The sequence below is a fragment of the Sorex fumeus genome, unplaced genomic scaffold, assembly GCF_029834395.1.
Source record: "Sorex fumeus unplaced genomic scaffold, SorFum_2.1 ptg000009l, whole genome shotgun sequence".
Classification (NCBI taxonomy): Eukaryota; Metazoa; Chordata; class Mammalia; order Eulipotyphla; family Soricidae; genus Sorex; species Sorex fumeus.
In genome coordinates this window covers 25829861-25849442 of record NW_026606066.1, presented here as the reverse complement: position 1 = coordinate 25849442, position 19582 = coordinate 25829861, and the positions used below count along the sequence as shown (strand labels likewise).

The 19582-nt window shown below is 43.0% G+C and overlaps 1 protein-coding gene across 2 annotated transcripts in view; it reads right to left on the bottom strand.

Annotated features, from left to right (window-relative positions):
• The window catches only part of RAPGEF4 (Rap guanine nucleotide exchange factor 4), a 336825-nt gene that overhangs the window by 72526 nt on the left and 244717 nt on the right, over positions 1–19582 (bottom strand). For both annotated transcript variants that reach the window (XM_056110137.1, XM_056110139.1), the window contains one exon: positions 3127–3211. In XM_056110137.1, coding sequence (XP_055966112.1) covers positions 3127–3211 — 85 coding nt within the window. The remainder of the gene's footprint in view (positions 1–3126; positions 3212–19582) is intronic.

The window sequence follows — 19582 nt, the reverse complement described above, 5'->3', positions numbered from 1 at the left end:
AAACAAAACAAAATGCAACTCTGTGGGAGGGGAAGGGACCCTCATCCACTGCTAGTGGGAATGTGAACTGGTTCTACCCTTTTGGAAAGCACTATGGACACTTCTAAAAAAAGAAAAAAGAAAAGAAAGAACTGAGATTTCATCTGACCTTCTAGCAATTCTACCAAGAACTCTATTCAGAAAAGATACCGCTACTCCTCTGTTCACTGCAGTACTAGTCACAATAGTCAGAATCTGGAAACGACCCAGTGTCAAGAACAGATGACTGGATAGAGAAACTGAGGTACATATATACCATAGAATACTACTCAGATATGAGAGAAAAAAGTGAATCATGCAATTTGCTGTTACATAGATGGATCTGGAGAGTATCATGCGGAGCAAAGTCAGACAGAAGAAGGACAAAACGACCTCTCTCACATGTAGGATGTAAAATAGCAATGCAAGGGACTAACAAATGGCCAAAGGTAGCAGAACCTGTGAACCGGTCTACAGAACTGAGCTTACCATGGCAGGGAATGAGTGGGGGCTGGAGGAGGCCCTAAGACCCTGATGGAGGGAAGTGGACTCTGGTGGAGTGTGTGTGTGTGTGTGTGTGTGTGTGTGTGTGTGTGTGTGTGTGTGTGTATGCACATGTGCAGGAGTGGAAAGGGGCTGTAGGGGGTTTGGAATGCTCTGTGCAAGAAATCCTTATCATTATTAACATTATCAAACTCTATCAATATCAACTGTGTTGTAAGTTATGGTGCCTTAAATTTTTAAAGCATGTAAATCACGATCTTAAAATGACGGCTCTTTCACCTAAGAGCCAATCACTGAGAATATCCTGCAGAGCTTTGAGGGGATGAGGAAACTGTGCCCACCTTCCCTGCTCCCTCCATAGTGGGACTCCTGCATTGGCCGGGGGCATGTGAGATTCTTAGACATGTACCCGAGGATGGCAGGGCAAGGGTGGTGTCAGGGGAATGACCTAGACTCCAAGCCTGTCATTCTGGCATACTGAGCTGGCCCTGATGGGCTTGAAGGGGGAAAGATTTGTGCTCTTTCTGCTCAGGGTCATGACAAATGCCTCAGTGCCCACAGTGGAGGTGCAAAGTCAATTCCCTGAGCAAGGAAATGGGCAGCAATACAGGTGACAGACAGCATGACACTGCTGGAGCAGGAGTGAAGGGCAAATTAAGCATGTATAGGCTAGGGGACCAATCCAGCATGAGAACATGGAAACAACTCTACCTCCTCTTACTCTGTATGACTACCACTACAGGGGATTATTAGCATACGAAGGACCTGGGTTACCTAGAAATAATATTCTGAGGCTCCTCCCATGGAAGGAGGCATTTCTGCTCCTATTCATTCGGAAGCCAAATTTCTGTCCATTGCCTTATGGAATATCTAGTAAGGATATTTAGGGTCAATGTGAGATGCTGCCATGGTGCTTTTCTTTTCCTTTTAAAAACTGTTACTGAGAAAAATTTCAAGCGCATAAAAATGTGAACTTGAGTTATGTTATTAATTTTAAATTCATTTTAGCTATATTATTACTTAGCTAAAATAATAATAGTAGTGTTTATGTTTTATTTTATTTTTACAATTTTATTTTATTTAGCTAAAATAATAATAGGTAGGGTGATTACAAGAATGGAAATGTTTATGGTTGACAACCACCGGGCCTGTGACCCTCCAACACTGTCCCTATGTCACCTCTTGTCCTCCTCTTCCTTCTTTCACCCCTTTCTCCCTTTACTTGGTAATCTCACTTTCCTAATCAAAGGCTAAAGGCTTGCCATTATTCATTACTGACTATTCCCTCATTTTGCTACCTATATGCTGCAAATCAGTGACACCTTATCCTTCTGACTTATTTCACTTAACATGATGCCTTCCAATTCCATCAAAGTTGCAGTGATTGCATTGAGTCCATCTACTCTTATGGCTGCATAGTATTCTGTTGTGCATATAGGTTGGACATTTCTCTTTTTAACTTTTAAAATTTTATTTTAGGCACTGTGACTTACAAACAGGTTTATGTAGGAGTTCATGCATAAAACATTCCACTGGAACACTTTCCACCAGAATGTGGCCCCAGCCATCATATTCTACCCCCTCATTACCACCTCTCCTCCCCCTGTGGTCAGCTTCCTACTGAAGATTCTCACTTTCTGTTGCCTCTGGGATTCATTATTCTCCTCCTATGTTTCCTTATATTCCACATATCAGAGATCTTTCAATGTCTGTCCCTCTCTTTCTGGATAAGTTCACTCGGCATGATACTCTCCACATCAACCAAAATTTACCTTTTCTTAAAACCCATTAGTATTCTGTTGTGAGTATGTATGATGTTTCTTTATCAAGTCATCTGTTCTTTGACACTTGGGTTATTTCCAGATTTGTGCTACTGTGAATGGTGCTACAATGAACAGAGGATTGCAAATGTCTTTTTTGAATAGAGTTTTTGGTCCCTTGTGGTAGATGCCCAGAAGTGGAATGGCTGGATCCTATAGAAGTTCAATTTTGTACTTTTTAAAGGAGTGTCCACATTGTTTTTTGAAAAGGATGGACCAGTTGACAATCCCAGTAGCAGTGGATGAGGGCCCCTTGTCTTCCAATCCATGATGATGAAAAGGTCTTTCCCAGTGGGGAGGACCCTGTAACCTACATATTATGAATCAAGGTCCCCTGGAACTTCTGCCTTTGTCATTCAGGTAGCAAACCAGGTTCCTGAGGGTGAGGAAGGGTCACTGTGACATTTTTTCTTTCTTTTTTTTTTTGGTGTGGGAATTTGGGAAGGTGTCAGAGTCTTGCCAAGGTTCTGACTTTCTTGTCCATGCATGTGGGCTACAAGCTTTATATTTGGAAAACTGAATCACCAGTTTCATCACTAGTCACATCAGAAAGCTTTAGGATTTAGGGATCATGGCAACTACTCTACTATGTGGATAATACCTGAACCCTAGACAGAGGTGGTTGTTAAGAACACCATCCTTAGCATAATCTGAAAGAAAGTCTGGGCAATTCAGGAGGCAGAATTGGGCACCCTTTATCCTCCCAATTCCCTCATATTCTCCTCCAGTCCTAACAGTTCATTTAATTGAGCACCCTGTGAGCACAATGTAAGAGACAACTTACTGTGGTAGAAAGATGGGATAAGGCTTTGATGTGAAGGAGCTCTTCATAGATAATCTCTAGGTCATCTAGAGTTCTCTGGCCAGGCCTATTAAAAAAAAAGTACAAATAAATAATGAGAATATCTAAAAGCTTGAAGATTACAAAATAAAGGTTCAGAGATCAGTAACATGTTCAGGAATTTCTTAAGAGAGGTTCCTAAAAGTGATACCGGCTGAGGAAAAATTATGATTTTTTTTTTCCAATGGAAACACTTTTTTGGCAGGGGCTGGGCCATACCTGGGGTGCTGAGGGGAAATTCTGTGTAAGGATCAGATCCTGGGCTTTGCCTGTGCCAGAAAGCTGCTGCTATGTGCCTAACCCCTCAAAGGAATTGTGTGTGTGTGTGTGTGTGTGTGTGTGTGTGTGTGTGTGTACGCTTGTCTGTACATGTAGTTCTGCAAAGAACCCAGGGCCACATATATGTGAGGCATGTACTCTGTTCTGAAGTCACACGTAGACCTCTGTAAGGGATTGCTGAAATGAATGACATAAAAGGGATTTCTTGACAGAAAAACAAAGAAGATATTAATTGTGCAGTGAACAGTCCTGTTCAGTGCCAGATGGAAGAACATCTCCCCTCACATTAGAGTTGGCGGACTCAGGCCCTACTCTGTAGGCCAGCATTTCCCAGATGATGCATGCTGGAAGGATCCAGGGGGTGGTGGTAGCCCCAGCACAACTGGGGACTAGGGAACATAACAGATTAATTAGGGTGCTGCAGTATTTATATGAATTAAACCACATTCAAGTGTGAGCCAACACTGGTATGTGCCAGAATTAGTGTGTTAAAGAAGAAATATATTTCAGGAGTGGGGATGGTGGTGGTGGGGAGGGGGTTAGGAAATGATGAGTGGAAAAGGAGGGAAGTAAACAAAATGAATTTGGGAACCTCTGTTGTAGTCAACAGTTCCTAAAATTGCTTTTCAATATGGTCTCAATCAGTATCTGCAAAACTTGTCTTTCAACAACACTAAACACAAATGGATTGAATCAAATTCCTTGAGACCCTGAGTGATACTTTTGCTAGCCAAAATAATAGTGCTACTTCACCATTGCTCTATAACAGGCTTCGACTAGAAGACTGTAAGCAGGTGAGGGCACGAGATGAGCAGAAGCAAGAAGTGCCAAAGTGGCATCTCTGATTAGGAAGTGTAGAAACAAAGGAGGAGCTTGATCCCATTTCCCAAACTCTGCTATGGCCAATTACAGTTTCATACAAAGTTCATCACATATGATGTAAATGATAAACCAGTCTCCAATAGTCTGCCTTTAAGGATGGGGTATGAGGGTGTTAAGGATATGCTGGGTTTGCAGGATTAAGTGGATTACTAATTACCTTGCCTGTCTATAATGATTTGGGAATCACTAATAGTACTGACTTATGTCAATGGTAACAGCTCTTATTGGTCTGTAATTTAGATTTTCTATTGCTCTCTGCAGTGCAAGGAGCCCTGACTAATATGCCCTTGAAACTTAAACACACAGGGCTGCTAATTCTGAGAGGGTTAGGAAGCTGAACTCCCACAGGCAGGACACACTCTTCACTCAGGAACTGCTGCAGTCCTGAACATTATAGATCACACGCCCCCAAGTCTACAAGACCTCAACTATGAATGGTATGGCTCAATGTTACTGTATGTTGAGCAAGCAAATCTGAATCAGCGACTGATAGAATTTGACCCTACATGACATTGTATCTTCATTTGGGGGAGGGGGTGGGATCCACCTGGCAGGGCTCTGGAGACCCTGTGTGCTGCAGGCACTTGACCTGGGGTCCACTGCATGTAAGAATAATACCCTCTGTACTCCCTCTCTCTTGCCTATCACATCATATTTTATTTATTTTCTGTTTTGGTTTTGGTTTGGAGTCCACACCTCGTAGTGCTCAGGGTTTATTACAGACTCTGTGTTCAGGGGACTTTGTACAATGCCAGAGATCAAACCAGGGTCGCTACGTGCAAGGGAAGCACCTTACCCCTGAATTATTTCTCTGTCCCAGGATATTTTATTTTTTATAGTTTTCCTTGGCTAAATAAATTTGGAGAGTTGTGAGTGTTCTGAACGGAGAACTGGATTTGGAGTCCGAATATCAAGTGCCAACCTCAGAATGAGCGTTCACTGGCCACGTGACCTTGAAGCCACACTGTCGACACTACAAGGGGACAGCACCATCTTGAGAGAGAGAGGGGAACATTCAAGGATTAGTGACTGTGAAGATAGACACCATGCACTTTACTTGTGGAAGTGAAAAACAGAACAAAAACAAAAAATCAAAAAAAAAACCCAAAAAACCTTCAGCAAAACTCTACTCAACACACAAACCTTTGTGTGAGAACAAATTCACGAAAGATCTGACCTTTGGTCCATGCAGACATCCTCTGAAACAGAATCAATACTTAGCTAAGTACTGTGAGCAATCAAATTGGAATTGGAAATATTCTAAAGCAGTGAAATAATTCTGCAGCCATATGATACTATGGGCTGGAGTGATAGCACAGCAGGTAGGGCGTTTACCTTGCACATGGCCAACCAGGGTTCAATTCCTCCATTCCTCTTGGAGAGCCCGGCAAGCTCCAGAGTATCCCACCCGCCCAGCAAAGCCTGGCAAGCTACCTGTGATGCTATTCGATATGCCAAAAACAGTAACAAGTCTCACAATGGAGACATTACTGGTGCCCGCTCAAGCAAATTGATGAACAACAGGAGGACAGTGCTACAGTGCTATGATACTATGGAGCAGGCCCCTGACTGATTGGAGGTGAATTTGGAGGGAGAAAACTCTTTCCATACCCAATCCCCTCACTCCCTCTGGGGCAGCTTTATCATGAGCCATGAACAAAAAGTGTGAAGTGCTTCTCCCACAGCACCGACAGAAGCGGCAGCTCCTCATCCTGAACAAGCACACAGACAGGCACTCGATCCACACCCCGAGAGTTGCCAAGGTTCACTTGCCGAAGTACACAACTGGATACCAATCTAGTGCTTACCGGGGAAACTTCGAAAGAAGGGGACCCCAAAGACACCAGAGAAACAGTTTGGGCCACTGGGGCTTAATATCCTACTTGACTTAGATGTAGGGGTTTTGAAAAGGAGCCGCCGTGGATTTAAAAGTCAACGGCATCACCTCCGTGTCTGTCGCAGACTCTAGGAGCCCAGGATGGGGAAATCTCAGGTCAGCTTAATAGGATTAGGGCTCTGCACTCAGGGAGTGCCCTGCTGTGCCCATGACTTAACATTTACTGCAAAGAGTCTGGACACTCCCAATAGCTTGGCAAGGAGAGAAAACTCTCTTGCTCTCACCTCCATGGGGAGGAGAGCCCGAGGAAGAAAGAAACTCTGTTGGGAAAAAAAAAAAGGTTAGCATTTAGCCTGAAAATGTTGATAGGTTCAAAGTGCAAATGTTATGAGTGGATTGCTTTTGTCTTTAGATGTATCTGCAGATTAAAACTACAACAATACCAATAACAAAACGCTCCCCTTTAGAATCACGAATCCCTTTATGTTTCAAACAATTACATCTCACCCAAGTCTCACACGATGAAGAACTGTCATAGCCTTGATGCAGTGTATTCAGGTGCTTGTGGTTCAAGGCTTTTGCTTTGAGCCACTGAGTGAGTCTGGGGGTTGGCCCCAAAGTGTGGAAGAGGACAGGCAAGATGGTGGCATCCAAGCAACATTGGAACAGACTCAACAGCAAGCTGCCCTACACCACTGAGTAATGCCAGAAGCTTCTTCCCCTGGCTGTTGCTCTTCTGGATCTCTGCCTGCTTTCCCAAACATTTCTTCCCAACTTGGGGGGATCTACTATTCTTTGGGGGAGAAGCACCCCAGCACTGTGTGGGAACCCTCCCCCCATGCCTGGTCTAACATGCAATGCCTGAGGGTAGGACTCAGGGCCTCATGCTGCAAAGGATGTGCTGCAGCCCTTTCTCACTTACTGAATTACGTTATGTTCCAGGGCTCTGCTTTCACCTCTTTTCTTACCTTAGTCTCCCTCTTTCCCTTACTGCTAAACTCCACTTACCTAATGCTGAGGCTGAAATATTTATCTCCAAACATATCTCTGTCCTGCACTCCAAAAGCTACTGGCCATCTCTTCTCAGAAAACTCTCCATGGTTTCAATCTGTTTGAATGAATTCCTCATCATCACATAAGGCTCTCTAAATGCAGATCTCAGTTTACCTATCCATACATTTATGTCTCCCCCTCCCAAAGTACTGTCCCCCTGCCCCTGGCACACCTTCACAACCTCACTCTCGGCCCCAGCCACATCAGACATCTTCCGAGGCCTCAAACATATTATGCCTCTAAGACATATCTCCTGTTATCTCTTTTCCTAGTATATTTTTCTTTTGTCCAAACTGACGCTGCCTCTCCGAGGTAAAACTGGTTCTCCAAACTTTCATTCTTCCATGACCCAGGGCTCTTTTGCCACTGGTAACGACAACATGCCAATGAAGAATGTTATTTGCTCAAGGGTTGGAGCAATAGTACAGCAGGTAGGGTGTTTGGCTTTGCATGTGGCTGATGTGGATTCAATTCTTGGTTTCTCATAAGATCCCCTGAGCACTGCCAAGAGTAATTGCTAAGTGCAGAGCCCAGAGTAACCCCTGAACATTGCCCGGTGTGGCTCCAAAACAAGAAGTTACTTGCATAAATAGTTCTAACTCTGGACAACTCCTGCCTCAGGGTACAACATCTGAGAGAGCAGAGGATACTGAGACTAGAAACAGAACTAGATGTGAGATCTAAATTATGAATTTCCTTAGGCACCTTATTGGTCTAATGCCTTGTTCCTGCTATAGAGATATGCAAATAATAAACAGGACCATTCCAAAGATCCGATGAGTTAATCAACAGAGTACTGACACCTGGACACTGGCACAAATGCAGGATGACATGAATTTTCAGGGTAACTGCCAATTAAGGCCCCTTGGATCAGTCAATGCCCAAGTTCTCAGGGCTCCACTACAAGGCAGAGGGTAGCAGCACCATGGACAACTCTCACTGCGCAGGAAATGAAGTTGGGTAATGCGCCTCACAGAGGGTGAAGAGGGAATCCTTGATACATGTTCAGCCAACAGGGACTGGCTTGAAATTGTGCCCCTCCAAATGACTCCACCCCAAAATAGGGGCTTGAGGGTAGTACAGACGGTTCGCTCCTTGGCATTACCTATGATCCCTGAATCCACCAGGACTGATACTTGAGCACAGAGCCAGGAGTAAGTTCTGAACACTGTTGGGTGTGACCTTTTCAACTAACCCCCCTCCACAAAAAAGTAACAGAAAAAAATCTATTTCTTATAGGTTATTGATGTACTAACTTATCTGTCTGTGAAGAAAAGATCCTCTCAGCTGGGGTAATTCAGTGTAAGCCAGACTGTGAGGGTGTGGACAAGAGGACCACTGAAGACAAAGCAGGCAGCAGCTGTGGGGCCAGGCAACTTTGGTGTTCACATTCTCATCTTCCACACTCAGGGTGTGCTAGAAATAAGTTTCTAAAGTCCCAAGTGGCACAGAGGCCAACGGAGGCCACAGCTGCATGACTCACAAAGGCACTCACTGCAGGCCCAGCAGGGGGCAGAGGGACAGAGAATGCATGTGGAGCAGAGGCGAAGATGTCACTGGGGCAGGGGAGGGCTGGCTGGCTGACCAGAAGTCTATGCTGCTGCGGGCAATGACTGTACCCATAGCCCGCATAGAGCATACCCATAGCCCTCAAAGGGCAGAGCGCATGGCTGGGCTAAACCTCCATAGTCACTCTACAGTGTCTGCAGTGAGCCTCAGGGAGAGCCACCCGGTGTGTGAGAAGCTGGGACCCACTGGTGAAGGAGGAGCAGGAGGGTGGGGGAGAACCTCTTTCCCCAGGGGAAGTCTACAGAAAGGCTCCATCTCAAGGAACTGCTCCTCATTTGGGCAGCTCGTGATGGAAAGGAGGGGAGCAGTCCCCTTGTAACTCTCATAAAGCAAGGCTGATGAGGAAACATGGCCCACTGGAGACCCCGCACTGCACCAAGCCACACATGGGGGCTTGTGACCCCTTGCTAGCCTTCACAAAGGGAGACAGACTTGGACAGACTTGCAAAACAAAACCCTAAAATGAATCTATCCCCAGTGGGCTAAGTGGCGAGAGCACTCCTAGGGAGTCTTCCTTGGGCAAGGACATGGGTTTGGGGGACACACTGCTCCTCCAGCACATCCCGAGTTCTGGGAACCAAGAGAGTCCCCGAGAGCAGGTAGATGAGCAAATGTGGCTGAGAGTGGCATAAAGGGCCTTCCACTTGAGTCTTTCCAGGGTAAAAGGAACAAAGCCAAGAAGAGACAAAGATGGCAAATGAGGGTCCCCCAGTCTGTTCAACTGATCATAAGAGGGTCCCAAAGACAAAGGCAATTTGGCTTTTCAAGAGTGCAGGGAACCTAGGGCCGGAAGGAGGAGGAGACTCGCAAGCCTCTTCATGGAGCAACTCCAAGCCAGGAAACAGAACTGATGCTCCGGGCGGCTGAGTGGCAGTTGCTGAATGTACCCTGTCTTTACATGTCCTTCTCCAGATGTCACAGGGAGAGACATTAGGCATCCCCGTTTCTTTACGAGTCTGCGTGGTGCCATGCTGATGGGGATTTGTGAGACCCTGCTGTGGAAAGGCCTAGTTTCTCCAGAGTATACATTCTGCAGCGATGTCTAGTTACAGACAAGATAATAAACGGGCATGGCTGGAGGAGCAGTTTATACATTAAAGGATGGGAGGGCTCAGGTGATATTGGAAGCTGCTGGTAAATACAGCTTTATCAAGGAATTTATCAAGGTCAGAGATGGTGCGCTGCAGTCATTGGGACGTGAATACAATGAGGGATGCGTCCCCGTGCCAAGTGCCACATGGCGCAGCTGTGGCAAAATAGGCAGGAGAGGCACAAGGAACCGAGTTCTTTTAGATCTACTGCCTCTCCCCTGGATGAATTTTTTTGTGGCATGGGGAAAATATCTAGAAAAGACAATGTGATAAATATCTACATAAGCCATGTCAACATTATAAATATCGATTGAAGTCAAGTCTTTAGCTTCAAGCAAAAGACAGGCTAGGGTCTGGAAAGACGCTCAAAGGGCTACAGTGCTGCTTTGCATTCAACAAAGTGTCTGTTATGGGACACGATATCAGTTCCACAGTAAACCTTGAAAAAGATGCGGCTATTAACATTTCCTTTTAAAACACCTAAGCAGCAAGTAAGCTAAAGATGGCATTAGAAAGTAGTTAGTTCTCCATATCTGGGTAGGTGGCAGAGAGAGAAAAAGTATATTCATTTCTTTTTGAGGATGTACGATGAGGATGTATCATTCCTTTTTCCTCACACTTTTTTCCGTTTCCTTTTTAAAAAATGGAGCCACAGCTAGCAGTGCTGAGCACTGTCACCTCCTACAGGCTGAAGTTGGTGGAGACGGCACCTCGCAGTGCTAGGAGTCTGCGTGGTACTGGGGATCGAACTCAAGGCTCTCTGCAGGGGAGGCGTGTGTTCTGTCACTTGCATCAATTCCCTATCTCACAAAAACTAATTCTTAAACTAATTCTTAATTAGTTTAAGAATTAGAATTCTTAATTCTTAAACTAATTCTTAAGGACAGGTGGATTATACTTTTTTTTTTATTTCACAGCTCTTTGGTAAATTCAACAAAGAGGACTACGTTGAGGCTAACTAGTTAATAAGAAAGAATATTTTCCATGAGGGGGGGAAAAAGCAAGAGTTAAATTGGACATGGACTAGGCAGATTGGGGCTCAGTTCCTGATTCGGTCACATATGTACTTTAGCTATGTGACACTAAGCTACCAAGAGCAACTATGCTTTCAGTATAGTAGCGCTATAATCAAAACAGCATTCATCCTACTCAATCAACAGTTATCTTGATGTTCAAAAAGGAGATGTATATGAGGTTGCTCTATGTACCACACAGTGATTAAGATTTTAGTTATTGTGTTTCGTTCGTAATTCTGGTTTGGGGGGGGGGGGCAGGGACACTTGGCCTAACTCAGGCCTTACTCCTGACTCTGTGTTCAGGGACCACTTTTGAGGGCTTGGGGGACCAGGAGTTGAATCCAGCTCCTCTGTGCTCTCTCTCCAGCTCCTTGAGCTCCTTGTTTGTAATTCTGGCTGGTGGAACAATATGAATTTTTCCACAGTTAGATGGTATACTTTATTTCATTATAGAGCAATAATGTAATGAATCTATTTCATTATAGGGTAATAATGCAATGAAATTAGTTTAGTCAGTAACATTCAGCTTAAGGTCAGATTTCTAAGATGTCTCACCTTAGAACATTCAAAGAGACTATTTTTAAATCTGTTTTGTTTTGGGATGGGTTTTAAAATATAGACTCCAGGGTCAGACAGAACTGGAGCAAATCTTGAATCTCCCACTTTCCAGACAGTTACAGGCAAATAAAAACTCAAATATATTTCCTAATCTATAAAATGGGGACAATATAAAGAACTCCCTCTTGAATTGTTCTCTTGAAAGAAGTGAATTAGATCATTGTTCAACATAGTGCCTAGAATCACTATGGTCAGCAAATGTTGACTGTGATGAACGACAACGGCATTTGTGTTTCTTTTTACAATCCCCCCCTGTGAAAAAGCTAAAGGGTAAGTAGTTATTATTAAAATCATTGCATAGCTTAAGGGATTTGTGACTTGGAAATATTAGGTAACTTATAGTAATCGTTGAAGACAATAATCCAGGGTTCTCATGCCAATTATTACTTTCATTCTACTTGGCAGACTTTTGGGTCTAATGCCTGTATCACAAATACTGTCATTAAATTATCAATTCAATTTAATCTCATAGAAATGAATGTACAGCATTCTGTCCCATGTCTTGGTTCTTCTGTTTTCCACAATGAGCAGAGAATCTACCTTCTGCAGATCTAATTATAACATACCTTCCTTTAAAATTCTGTAAAGTGTCAGAGAGCTAGTACAGGCAATAAGTCACTTGCATGCAGCAGAGGCAGTTATGGCTCTGGTTCAAGTCCCCAGCACCACATATGGGTCCCTGAGCACTTCCAGGGGTCACTTCTGAGCACAAACCCAGAATAGCTCTACCCAAGAGGCACTGCTGGGTGTGACCTCCAGCCCAAAGAAAACAAACTGTGCAAAGATTTTTCACCAGGTTTATAAAATAATAGTCAAGACATGGAAAGATCATGGCATTTCCCCCAGTCTGACCTCAGTCTAACCCTCCAGGCCTCATCTACTGATCGCTGGTCTGGGCACGCTCTCAGGGTAAAGTAGCTTATTGTTTCCTACTCTACCTTTCCCACCTCCACCTCTCATCCATGCAGGCTAGGGATTCTTCCCTTTGTTCTGGGAAGAAGAGTACTAAAATAAAATTCTTCACTGCTGTAAAGACAAAAAGACATTCTCAATCAACCTAAACATTCAATAATGACAGACTGGATATACTGAGGAACAAGCAGAGGACAGACTATAGGTAGCTATTAAAAATCCCATCCCTAAAGAATAGTTGAGTTATTTTATATTAAAGTTTAACATGTCAGGAATTGAAAAGGAACTAGAATGGGCACCAAGATGTTAATGGCAATTATCTCCGAGAAGTGAATAGAGGTGTTATGTATTCTTATTAATGGACTCTTTTGGGTCATTTCCAAACTTTCTACAATGAACAGATTGACTTTAAAAATGAAGCCATTAAAATAATGAGGTCATCCTTATAATGAAACCCAAACTGTAAATGGGAAGCTTTCTGTATCTTCCTCTTGCTCAATTCTGATTCCTGATGGCAGTCACCCAACAGTTGGTTTCTTGAGCAAATAAAAGTTACAGAAAGGTTGTAAATTGCTTTTATAGGGAGAGGAATATCCAAACCCAAGAAATGGCAACATAATGCAACCATTTATTCTGTAAATCCTATTAGCTTTCACGTGGGGCATAGCAATCTTTCTAAGAAAAACAAAGGCAAAGTATTGTCATGTCCTGCAGAATAAGATTCATCGTGAATTTCTCACCCCACAAAGATCAGGCTATCGTAGTCATACTTGTCTTTTCATCTAATTTACATTTGAGGAGGAACTTCATAACTTTGAGTATTTTATACCATCTCCCCGTTGAAATCAAAACTCTAAAATGGGTTGGAGATGGCTCGGAGAGCTGGAGTGCAGGCTTTGCATACTGGAACCCTGGGTTTAATCCCTGGTACCTCACGGTCCCAAGCACTACAGGAGCAACTCCTGGTCTTGCACTGGACACATGAATAGCCTATGAATACCACTAGATATGGCTCAAACCCTGGTCTTGCCACCACCTCCCACCAAAAAAAAAAAAAAAAACAATAGAAAAACTCTAGACAACACTGAATTTAGGCTTCTAATCTGTGTTCTTTTAAGGAAGCAAATTTACCTGCAATTAACAGAATTTCAAATGTCACATTCTTAAGAAAAGAACTGGCGAAAGTTTTAACTAATGGAGACTCTGCCAATGGAGAGAAAATGAAAAGTCTCTCCAGTGCCCTCCAGAGTGAGTGTGTAGAATAGAAAGCCAAGAAAACCACACAGGCAAATGACAGATCAACAATGCTCCTCCACAATGTCTCACAATGTTTAATCATCTTGTTTCCTCTACCTTATACACAGCCTACACTATATATTACTTTATCAATAAAGTAACTGCGCTCAAGACTTTGAGTCTCTATCCCATTTGAAAGACTCAAGAACCTGCCAACAGTTTCCTTATATGCATATTATAATATCACATAGATTTATACATATGTAAGTACATATGTATTTTCCCATTTTTCTTGAGCCCAGCTGGCTTCTCTCTTCTGCAGATACGTAGGCATCTGGTCTTTTAGGAAATTTCGGGATTGTAGATCCTACCTATAACTAGATTTAGGAAATAGCACCTACCGCACCTACCTCCTTTCCCTCCTACTAGGCTGGTCTGAGACTGTGCTAAACACAGAGTGAACACTGGCATTTACTTTTCTTGGGGGAAAGAGATCACATGCAAGAGATCCATGTTTCCTGGTGGCCACCGTGTAACCAGCTGGCTTCAGGTATTTACTCTGCTGCTAACCTGGTCAAGGGGCATCTCTATTCCTGCTCCTCTTCCAAAGCACCCACTCAGAGGCAGTCACATGGCACCTTCCTAAAGAGAAGAGTCTCCATGATATCCATTCGCTACAGGGTAACCTCTTGTCTTTAGACTTATAAACAAAGTGAAATCAAAACAATGGGCTCTGAGAGCTCATTTTAGGTCTGATGGCCCTGTCTGGAAGCAGCGACAACAGTGCCGACAAGCTGTCACCATTCTATAGTGCTTGCCCCCCAGTGCCATGCAGGTGCAGACCTGCGTAACCAGGCTGGGCATTGTGAGTCACTCTTCCTGCCACCACATAAAAAGCTAATTTCACATTCAGAATGTATGTTTTTTTTTTCAATACCAATAGCAACAAGAGTGTGCCAAAAAATTTCCCCTGAAGCTCTATTCTGTTTTTTAAACTACAGAACATTCTTTCATAGTTTGACAGTTAAAATGCCGCAGTTAATGTAATAAACAGAGAATTTTTCTAAGTAGCCTGTCAAAACAAGTGACACTTTTTTTTTTTTGCTAGCGAGTCTCAGATTCGGAACAATAGGAAATACCTTTCAAAGCAACATCTTCATTATACAATCAAATTCTCAAAGTAATCTTCTCATCAAAGAATATTGTGTTATTTCTTTCCCAGTAATTATCAGAGTTCTGCAACCTCTCTGGCAATGGTGACTATTATAAAATGCAGCTGTGCGGAGTTAAAAGATTGGGGGGTCCTGCCCCGGTCGATATGGTGCCAATGCATCTCCTGTCTCTACATTTCTTAATGACTTGGCAGTTTGGGCAGTTAAAAAAAATCAACATTTCCAAGACCTTTGAACGTGCCCTCAAGTTTCCAAGAGCAAAGATCTCAGCTGGTCTCTTCAAAGACAAGTTGACAAGTTGTGATACTGGCAACTCTTAATTCTTGATCAACTAAGCTTATTTTCTGCCCACCTACAGTAAAGCAAAATCTCCAGCAATAAAAGAAAACCTCTGTGTGTGTGTGTGTGTGTTGTGACATGAAAGACAGTTTTCAAAAATTAAGATGCCTTATTCCTCACTTCTCCATCTTGTGGAAGTTATCATTACAGTAGAGAGAAAATCTAAGAGAACCAAAAGATACCTGCTAGGCCATTTCCAATGTTTATGCTTTCCACAAAACCTGAGGATATGGGAAAATCTCAGGGGCATCCAGAACAATGTCTCTTAGAAGCCTGACAAAACAAGTACATAACCAGTTTATCTTCATATTGTAAGTTTATTCTTAGGGCTGTGAGGGATCATGCAATTCAGTGCAGTTTAGAAGGAAAAAGAACAGTGCAAACACAAGTTCCTATTTCCAAGAGAGACTCATGAAACCAGCTCTCAGGCTTTTGTGAGGGTGAATCAAACAATTAGTATAAATGCCCCTAGCATGGTGTCTGGCACACAGCAGGCACTCAATAAATGTTCCTTGCATCTGAATCTAATTTGGGAATGCCTCTCTCATTGGATTACAAACTCTCCAAAGGCAGGAACCACTTCATTACTTTCTTAAGCCTTTCGTTAGATCCTCAAAAATCTTTGTGAATCAAATGGCCATTTCTGCCTCCCTTGAAGCAACAAAGAGTTAAAGGAATATTAGCTGGCTCTATATACTCCTTCCTTCATTCACTCAGCAAAGGTTTATTGATTGTCTACTTGGAAGGATAAGAGGTACTCTACAGCCTTTTTGTACCTTTCACATCAGCCTAAATCTCCTTCCCACTTCCTTCTTGTGTCCCACTAACTTTCCTTTGCAGCTAGTGATTTCTGCACAACTCATTGTTTAAAGCTTGTCCCCTACACTAGATAGAAAGTTCCAGAAAGAAGATGCTGCAGGCTTAGTAACCACTATAGTCTCTAGAGCAAAACAGAAATTCTATCAATATTTGAAAGGAAGAGATCACCGACTGAATGAAGCAAAATAAGATATGTCTTTTCCTTGAAGAAACACATTTTCCAGCAATACTTCTCAGCTCGGAAGTTATTTTCAGGATAATACCTTATTCCATAGTGTTCTAGATATTGGTTTGTGCTTGATCTCCCGTGGTCCTACTCAGGCACTGAATGACCAGAAACATGATCCATCAGGCACTGACAAGTGAAGCAGTTGCACACATTTCCAAATGCCCCTCTGGGGGCTGTTCTACCTCAGATTCTGGACCAGCAGATAGCGTGGGCAAGACTGAAGGTGACAGCAAGAGAAGAGCAAAAGGGCGATAGCAGGAAGTGAGGAAGTGAGACACAGGAAGAGAGAGAAGAGTTTGCCAGACTGGAAGGAAAGCAGGTTTGCAAGGATGATGTTCACTGAGTACCCTGGGACTTGGGGATTCTCTTGTACCTCACGGGCATCTTCCCCAGAGATCCTTCAGGGCAGATACAGCACCTTTTCTTTTTTAATTTTTTAATTTTTTTTTAATAAATAGATTTTATTTGGAGGATTTTTTAAGGTGTGGAGGGGGAGAGAGTGAGAGAGTAATGTACTTGAGAGAACACGGGCTTCTCCAAGGGCAGAGAGAGCCCCTACATACATCCTAGCATTAGACACGAAAGCATGAAAGTACACATCTCCAGAGGGGAGATGCGGATGACACAGGTGCTTGGGCACCACATGTTGTGCTCGGCCACGTGGGCACAAACAGCACATGGGCTCAGGCAGCATAATCACCATCTTTTTTTTTTTTTAAATTTTATTGAATCACCGTGAGATAGTTATAAGCTTTCATGTTTGGGTTACAATCACACAATGATCAAACAACCATCCCTCAACCAGTGCACATTTCCCACCATCAATATCCCCGGTATACCCCCCTTTCCCACCCTCCCTCTGCCTCCATGGCAGACATGATTCCCCATAATCTCTCTCTACTTTTGGGCATTATGGTTTGCAACAGAGACACTGAGAGGTTATCATGTTTGGTCCTTTATCCACTTTCTGCACACATCTCCCATCCCAACCGATTCCTCCAGTCATCTTTTTCTTAGTGACCCCCTCTCTATTCCAGCTGCCTTCTCCCCTTTACTCATGAGGCAGGCTTCCAGCTATGGAGCAACCTATCTGTCCCATGTATCTACTATCCTTAGGTGTCAGCCTCATGTTATGTTGTTTTATACTCCACAAATGAGTGCAGTCCTCTATGTCTGTCCCTCTCTTTTTGACTCATTTCACTTAGCATGATACTCTCCATGTCTATCCATTTATAAGCAAAGTTCATGACTTCATCTCTCCTGACAGCTGCATAGTATTCCACTGTGTAGATGTACCAAAGCTTCTTTAACCAGTCATCTGTTCTAGGGCACTTGGGTTGTTTCCAGATTTTGGCTATTGTGAACAGTGCTGCAATGAACATATAGGTAAAGATGTCATTTCTTCTGTGCTTTTTTGCATCCTCAGGATATATTCCCAGAAGTGGTATTGCGGGGTCATCCTGGAAGCTCAATTTCTAGTTTTTGAAGGACTATTCATATTGTTTTCCAGAAAGGCTGGATTAGTGGGCATTCCCACCACAGTGAAAGAGTGTCCCTTTTCCCCCACATCCACGCCACACTGGTTGCTTTTGTTCTTTTGAATGTGTGCCAGTCTCTGTGGTGTGAGATGATATCTCATTGTTGTTTTGATTCGCATCTCCTTGATGGCTAGTGATGTGGAGCATGTTTTCATTTGCCTTTTGGCCATTTGTATTTCTTTTTTTAGGAAACCTGTTCATTTCTCCTCCCCATTTTTTTTTATGGGATTGGAGGTTTTTTCTTGTACAATTCTACTAGTGTCTTGTATATCCTGGATGTCTCTGTCACTGTCCTCCCATTGTTAATTGATTTGCTCGAGCGGGCCCAGTAACGTCTCCATTGTGAGACTTGTTGTTACTGTGTTTGGCACATTGAATACGTCACAGGTAGCTTGCCAGGCTTTGCCATGTGGGCGAGATACTCTCAGTAGCTTGCCGGGCTCTCTGAGAGGGCCAGAGTAATCCAACCCGGCTCAGCCAAGCTGGCTGCATGCAAGGCAAATGCCCTACTGCTGTGCTATCACTCCAGTCTTTACAGAGATATCCTGGATATTAATCCCTTATCAGATGGGTATTGGGTAAATATTCTTTCTGTAAGTTGGTCACTGTTTCTTTTGAAGTGCAGAAGCCTCTTAGTTTAATGTAGTCCCATTTGTTTATGCTTGCTTCCACTTGCATGGTCAATGCTGTTTCAACTTTAAAGATGTTTTTAGCTTTAATGTTGTGGAGAGTTCTGCCTACCTTTTCCTCTATGTACCTTATGGATTCATGTCTGATATTGAGGTCTTTAATCTACTTTGATCTGACTTTTGTGCCTGTCATTAGACAGAGGTAAGAGTTTATTTTTTTGCAGGTAGCTATCCAGTTTTCCAAGCACCACTTGTTGAAGAGGCTTTCCTTGTTCCACTTCACGTCTTGCTCTTTTGTCAAAAATTAAGTGGCCATATATTTGGGGGTCTGTGACAGAATATTCAACTCTGTTCCATTGGTCTGCAGGTCTGTTTCTAGCCCAGTACTATGCTGTCTTAATTACTACTGCTTTGTAGTACAGTTTGAAGTGGGGGAGGGTGATGCCACCCATCTTCTTTTTCCCACGGATTGTTTTAGCTATTCGTGGCGGTTTATTGTTCCACATGAATTTCAGGAGCGTTTTGTCTATTTCTTTGAAAAATGTCCAAAGGCTTAACTAAACAGACCTATAACCATCAAGGAAATTGAAACGGTAAAAAAAAAGTCTCCTCAAGCACAAAAGTCCTGGCCCAGATGGATTCACTAGTGAATTCTTCTAAATCTTTAAAGAGGACTTACTCCCAAACCTCTTTAAGCTTTTCCACAAAATTGAAGTATCAAAAAAACTCCCGAACAGTTTCTATGAAGCAAATATCACCCTGATACCGAAAGTAGACAGAGATACCACAAAAAGAGAATTACAGACCAATATCCCTGATGAACACAGATGCAAAGATCCTCAACAAACTATTAGCAAATAGAATCCAACGACTCATCAAAAAGATCATACACCATGACCAAGTAGGATTCATCCCAGGGATGCATGGATGGTTTAACATTCAGAAATCGATCAACATAATCCATCATATCAACAAAAGAAAAGATAAAAACCATATGATCATATCAATAGATGCAGAGAAAGCTTTTGACAAGATCCAGCACCCGTTTATGATGAAAACTCTCAGCAAAATAGGCATTGAAGGAACTTTCCTCAATATAGTCAAAGCCATCTACCACAAGCCCACGGCAAGTATCATTCTCAATGGGGAAAAACTAAAAGCCTTTCCTCTAAGATTGGGC